Raw genomic sequence first — 7,160 nt, 5'->3', positions numbered from 1 at the left:
ATATGATTCATTGAAATGACATTAAACTAAGATAATACGATGGTCAGCATAATTTTTCGAATCTTTCTTAATAAGCTATTACAGAAACAGTAGTGACATTTTCCTAGAGCGAATGTGGTATTTAAAGATGGCGGTTAGCGAAGAAATCTATGAACATGGGATGACGATTTCCATTGACCAATCAACAGTGTGCAGCGTCACACGTCACACGCAGCCTGGCAAAAAAGTACCCGTGCCATTTCTGGTACCCATCCCGAACAAGAACTATTTTAGTTCTTGTTTGGCCCGGATACCAGAAATGGCACGGGTACTTTTGGCAGTGGAAAAAGGATAATAAACCGGGCTGACCCGGGCTGACCCTGTAGTGGAAAAGCACCATAACAGAGGCGATGCAGATCAGACAGGTGATGTGTGTGAGTGTGTGTGTGTGTGTGTGTGTGTGTGTGTGAGACTCACGGCCTGGCTCCTCCTCACAGAGGCGATGCAGATCAGACAGGTGATGGCTCCTGACTGGAAGGCGTCACTCAGGTACTGCCTGGTCCTCACCAGATCGCTGGCATCTCCCCCTGTCACACACACACACACACACACACACGCACACGCACACGCACACGCGCACACACACACACACACACACACACACACACACACACATTGAGAAAGTAAGTAAGTCATGTTTATTTATATAGCACATTTACAACGACCAAAGTGCTTAACAGATAAAACACTAGTAAAAGGAAAACTACAAATAAAAATACACTAAAACAAGACGCAATACAGAATAAAACAGGTGCGGAAATAAAAGTGCAGCAAAGTGCAGTTTGTCGGGAGGCAGGCTCACCTCAGGTCAAAGGCCAGGGAGAAGAGAGGTACGTCGTCTTAGCTAAGGTTTTAAAAGCCTCGACGCTCTGGGCGGTTCTGACGTGGAGGGGGAGGGCCGTTCCAGAGCCTAGGGGCGGCCTTAGAGAAGGCTCTGTCCCCTCTGGTTCTGAGCCTGGTCCTAGGGGCCTTAGAGAAGGCTCTGTCCCCTCTGGTTCTGAGCCTGGTCCTAGGGGAGGCCTTAGAGAAGGCTCTGTCCCCTCTGGTTCTGAGTCTGGTCCTAGGGGAGGCCTTAGAGAAGGCTCTGTCCCGTCTGGTTCAGAGCCTGGTCCTAGGGGCGGCCTTAGAGAAGGCTCTGTCCTCTCTGGTTCTGAGTCTGGTCCTAGGGGCCTTAGAGAAGGCTCTATCCCCTCAGGTTCTGAGTCTGGTCCTAGGGGAGGCCTTAGAGAAGGCTCTGTCCTCTCTGGTTCTGAGTCTGGTCCTAGGGGCCTTAGAGAAGGCTCTGTCCCCTCTGGTTCTGAGCCTGGTCCTAGGGACCTTAGAGAAGGCTCTGTCCCCTCTGGTTCTGAGTCTGGTCCTAGGGGAGGCCTTAGAGAAGGCTCTGTCCCCTCTGGTTCTGAGCCTGGTCCTAGGGGCCTTAGAGAAGGCTCTATCCCCTCTGGTTCTGAGCCTGGTCCTAGGGGCCTTAGAGAAGGCTCTGTCCCCTCTGGTTCTGAGTCTGGTCCTAGGGGCCTTAGAGAAGGCTCTGTCCCCTCTGGTTCTGAGTCTGGTCCTAGGGACCTCCAGCATTGACATTGGAACTATAGACGCTTTTATCCAAAGCGATTTACAATTACAGATTACAGGGACAGTCTCCCTGGAGTAACTTAGGGTTAAGTGCCTTACTCAAGGACACACTAGTGGTGGTGTTCCCAGGTCTTACTCAAGGACACACTAGTGGTGGTGTTCCCAGGTCTTACTCAAGGACACACTAGTGGTGGTGTTCCCAGGTCTTACTCAAGGGCTCACTAGTGGTGGTGTTCCCAGGTCTTACTCAAGGACACACTAGTGGTGGTGTGCCCAGGTCTTACTCAAGGACACACTAGTGGTGGTGTTCCCTGGTCTTACTCAAGGACACACTAGTGGTGGTGTTCCCAGGTCTTACTCAAGGACACACTAGTGGTGGTGTTCCCAGGTCTTGCTCAAGGACACACTAGTGGTGGTGTTCCCAGGTCTTACTCAAGGACACACTAGTGGTGGTGTTCCCAGGTCTTACTCAAGGACACACTAGTGGTGGTGTTCCCAGGTCTTACTCAAGGACACACTAGTGGTGGTGTTCCCAGGTCTTACTCAAGGACACACTAGTGGTGGTGTTCCCAGGTCTTACTCAAGGACACACTAGTGGTGGTGTTCCCAGGTCTTACTCAAGGACACACTAGTGGTGGTGTTCCCAGGTCTTACTCAAGGACACACTAGTGGTGGTGTTCCCAGGTCTTACTCAAGGACACACTAGTGGTGGTGTTCCCAGGTCTTACTCAAGGACACACTAGTGGTGGTGTTCCCAGGTCTTACTCAAGGACACACTAGTGGTGGTGTTCCCAGGTCTTACTCAAGGACACACTAGTGGTGGTGTTCCCAGGTCTTACTCAAGGACACACTAGTGGTGGTGTTCCCAGGTCTTACTCAAGGACACACTAGTGGTGGTGTTCCCAGGTCTTACTCACGGACACACTAGTGGTGGTGTTCCCAGGTCTTACTCAAGGACACACTAGTGGTGGTGTTCCCAGGTCTTACTCAAGGACACACTAGTGGTGGTGTTCCCAGGTCTTACTCAAGGACACACTAGTGGTGGTGTTCCCAGGTGGGACTTGAACTCATGACCTTCTGATCACCAGTCCACCACTACCCCGATGTAATGATCAGACTTTTCTTTAGAAAAAAACGTGATTTCGGCGTTGTTGAAAATCAACGACACATCGCTAGTCAACTAACACAGCTTGTTTTGTGAGCCTGCTAACAATGTAAAGTAGTGTTCTAGTTACCTAGGTAACAATGTAAAGTAGTGTTCTAGTTAACTAGGTAACAATGTAAAGTAGTGTTCTAGTTAACTAGGTAACAATGTAAAGTAGTGTTGTAGTTAACTAGGTAACAATGTAAAGTAGTGTTGTAGTTAACTAGGTAACAATGTAAAGTAGTGTTGTAGTTAACTAGGTAACAATGTAAAGTAGTGTTGTAGTTAACTAGGTAACAATGTAAAGTAGTGTTGTAGTTAACTGGGTAACAATGTAAAGTAGTGTTGTAGTTAACTAGGTAACAATGTAAAGTAGTGTTCTAGTTAACTAGGTAACAATGTAAAGTAGTGTTGTAGTTAACTAGGTAACAATGTAAAGTAGTGTTCTAGTTAACTAGGTAACAATGTAAAGTAGTGTTGTAGTTAACTAGGTAACAATGTAAAGTAGTGTTGTAGTTAACTAGGTAACAATGTAAAGTAGTGTTGTAGTTAACTAGGTAACAATGTAAAGTAGTGTTGTAGTTAACTAGGTAACAATGTAAAGTAGTGTTGTAGTTCAGAGGTTCCCAAAGTGGGTGCCGCAGCACCTGTCCAGGGGTGCCGCCAAATCTGCTCGTAAAAAAAAAAAGGAAAGTATCATATAAAATTATAATAATAATAATAATACATGAATAAACGTTTGTTTATTACATGTGCAATGGAGTTCATAAGCAAATAAAAGATATATTTCTCAGATTTGAAAGATATTCATTTACTAACTAGGCCTACTAGTTACTAACTAACTACTCCTCACTGAAGTCTTGGACCAAGCGGTGAAAATTGTTAATTATGTAAAATCACGCCCGCTGAAGTCACGGCTGTTCAGCACATTGTGCAATGAGATGGGGTCCGAGCATGAGGGGCTCTTATTACACACAGAGGTCCGCTGGCTGTCGCAGGGCAAGGTGTTATCCCGTGTCTATGAGCTCCGAGATGAACTGATAACTTTTGTCAGTGAGCACGACTTGCCATACAAAGAACAATTGGAAGATGAATCGTGGTGGATTAAGCTTGCTTATCTGGCAGATATTTTCAGCCACCTTAATGACCTCAACATAAAAATGCAAGGGAAGGCTGAGAATATCCTGACAGCGACAGACAAACTGAACGGATTCCGATCCAAATTGAGACGGTGGCAAGACGGGGTGGCCAAGAAAAACATTGAAATGTTTACGTTGACGGCCAATGACGCAGCACACAAGTCAGCGTCTTTCTTGAATCTGATCGCTGCGCACCTACGTATGCTGGAGGAGAGATTTGAGTCCTATTTCCCTCCAATGAACGAAGACTTCGACTGGCTCCGGGATCCGTTCAACCCCCTCTCATCAGCATTGATCAGCCGCTAGTTTGAGCAGCAAAGCTCAAGATGAACTGGCAGCCGCAGAGCTCATTATGGACCGCACACTGAAGCTCAAACATGGTGAGCTAGGTTTGGATAGGTTTTGACTGCTTGTGGGACATGAATATCCATCTCTCTCAGAGAGCGCCATCAAGGTGCTTTTACCCTTCCCAACCTCCTACTTGTGCGAGCTGGCTTTTTCTTCTCTAGCATACGTCAAGAACAAGACACGCACGCGTCTGTCAGTGGAACAGGACCTGCGTGTCGCGCTGTCCACTATCTCTCCCCGCATAAAGAGACTCTGCTCCCAAAAGCAGGCGCATGTGTCCCACTAATGCGCACAACATATTTCTTTGTTTTGTATTTCTCTCAATTTTTACAATTCTGTCATGATTATTATTGTTAAATTATTATAGTTGTGAGTTACCCGTTTGGTTCAGATGTGAAATAATAATCTCAGAATGAGCATTGAAATGAGAATTACATTTTAAGGCATTATTTTAAGCCCCCCAAAAAAGCATTGTTCCATTGATTGATTATACAGGCCTTTGATATTTTATTTGTGTGAAGAATTCCCTCTGAGTCTCCTCCCATATTGTACAATCCTTGAGGGCCACAATTTTATTTAATTTAGCGATAGTTTGACTGACCTATGCATTCTTGCCCATCCATTACAGTTCATTTATTACTTTTATTATCTTGTTCAAATTCATTGGGGCAATACTTATGTATTATATATAAACACACATTTTCAAACCAATTCATGGTGTATTGTTTTTAGTTTAAGCTCCGAGGCATTTTTAAAATCTTCGTAGAGTTGGGGTGCCTTGGAGAAGGGGGAAAGCTTCAGGGGTGCCTTGGTTAAAAAAAGTTTGGGAACCTCTGTTGTAGTTAACTAGGTAACAATGTAAAGTAGTGTTGTAGTTAACTAGGTAACAATGGGGATTACTCACCCAATCCATTGCGTTGTTGCAGTGTTTTGGCTTGACTAGCGAGTTTGTGTTGTGATTCTCAACAACGTTGTGTGTGTGTGTGTGTGTGTGTGTGTGTGTGTGTGTGTGTGTGTGTGTGTGTGTGTACCTGTCTGGGCTGTGTAGGTGGTGAGTGTCGAGGCTAGTATCTTCCCACGCTTGCCGTCCTTCCCTCGAGTCGCCGCCTCTTCATCATCATCATCATCATCTTCATCTTCATCAGAGGAGGAGGAGGAGGAGGGGGAGGAGCTGTCCTGGCTCTGAGCCAATCGCTTCACAGCAGCCTGATTGGACTTCTTGATCTCCTCGAACTTGGACTGAGATGACACACCTGTCAATCAACCAATAAATACACCTGTCAGTCAACCAATACACCTGTCAATCAATTAATACACCTGTCAATCAACCAATACACCTGTCAATCTCTCCCCCTCTCTCTCTCCCTCCCTCCCTCTCACCCCCTCCCTCTCTCTCTCTCCTCCCTCCCCCTCCCTCTCTCTCCTCCCTCCCCCCCTCCCTCCCCCTCTCTCTCTCTCCCCCTCCCTCCCCCTCTCTCTCTCTCCCCCTCCCTCCCCCTCTCCCTCTCTCCCCCTCCCTCCCCCTCTCCCTCTCTCCCCTCCCCCCCCCCTCCCCCCCCCTCCCCCCCCCCTCCCCCTCCCTCCCCCTCCCCCCCCCCTCCCCCTCCCTCCCCCTCCCTCTTACTGTGTGTAGGTTGTGGTGCAGCAGGGGGTCTGCCCCCCCTGCCCCTGCCCTCTCCAGCCCAAGACCCTGCAGGTGGGTGACCAGGTGTGTGTGGGGGTCCTGTCCCCCTGCCCTCCCCAGCCCAGGCGCCTGCAGGTGGGTGAGCAGGTGTGTGAGAGGGTCCTGTCCCTCTGCTCTCCATCGCCCACGGTCCTGCAGGTGGGTGACCAGGTGTGTGTTGGGTTCCTGGTCTCTCCTTCTCCCTCGGGGGCCGCTGGCCTGAACTCTGACCCTGAGCTTGACCCCGGCCGCGACCCCGACCGCGCTGACGCCAGGCTGGCTCCATGGCAACCACCTGTGACATCACAACACAGGAAGGACCGAGTGACCAATGGGAGGGAGGGAGGGAGGCATGGTTGGAGAGAGAAAGACACAACAACCACAGGTCATCCACGCTGTCCTCACACACACACACTTTTGATTGATTGATTGATTGAAAACCTTTATTGTCCCCAATGGGGAAATTTTGTTGTCAACACACACACACACACACACACACACACACACACACACACACACACACACACACAGGTGAGGTTAAACACTGGCATCACACACACACACACACACGCTGAAGAAGGTAGGAACACACACACACACACACACTCAAACACACCGCACACATCCATCCCACCACCACACACACACAGGTGAGGTTAAACACTGGCATCTCTCTCTCTCTCTCTCACACACACACACACACACACACACACACACACACACACACACACACAGCCTGTTATACGCCAGTGCCAGTTACACAAAAACCCTTAGAGGAGGTCAGAGGTCAGCTCCCAGCAGTGTGACGTGTCTGCAGCATGTAGCATGTAGCATGTAGCCCAGCTGTCAGGTTCGTGTGTGTGCTGCCTGGCTGGTGTTAGCTTAGCTTAGCATAGCCATGCTAGATACGTGCAGACATATATATATATATATCTACTGTGAGATAAACACATAAACACATAAACACAGAGAGATATGAGGAGTTACCTAGCGACCAGACTCACCAGCCGCTCAGAGGGAACACAGAGTCTGTGGACATGCGCAGAAAATACTTATTTTTCTTTCTTGCGGCGCACGCTGGGAGTTGTAGTCCTGGCTGGACTGGTCTGCCCATTGACTCCAGGTGTAAGGGAGCGCAGCGAGAACTACAAGTGTACCGGTTCCGGTGGGGGGCTGTGCGACGTGTCCAAGCCAAGGGTCTTCTTCAGACAGACAGACAGACAGACAGAGGACAAAACGTTCATTCATATCATAACATGTC

The 7,160-nt window shown here is 48.5% G+C and overlaps 1 protein-coding gene across 1 annotated transcript in view; it reads right to left on the bottom strand.

Annotated features, from left to right (window-relative positions):
- Nucleotides 1-6,185, bottom strand: part of nfxl1 (nuclear transcription factor, X-box binding-like 1) — a gene marked incomplete at both ends in the record, with an annotated part of 43,837 nt that extends 37,652 nt beyond the window's left edge. The window contains 3 exon segments of the mRNA XM_080544231.1: nt 457-566; nt 5,268-5,489; nt 5,861-6,185. Coding sequence (XP_080400357.1) covers nt 457-566; nt 5,268-5,489; nt 5,861-6,185 — 657 coding nt within the window.
- Nucleotides 6,186-7,160: the final 975 nt, after the last annotated feature.

This window comes from Nansenia antarctica, assembly GCF_963989245.1.
Source record: "Nansenia antarctica genome assembly, chromosome: 13".
NCBI lineage: Eukaryota > Metazoa > Chordata > Actinopteri > Argentiniformes > Microstomatidae > Nansenia > Nansenia antarctica.
This window is presented reverse-complemented; position numbering and strand designations above follow the sequence as displayed.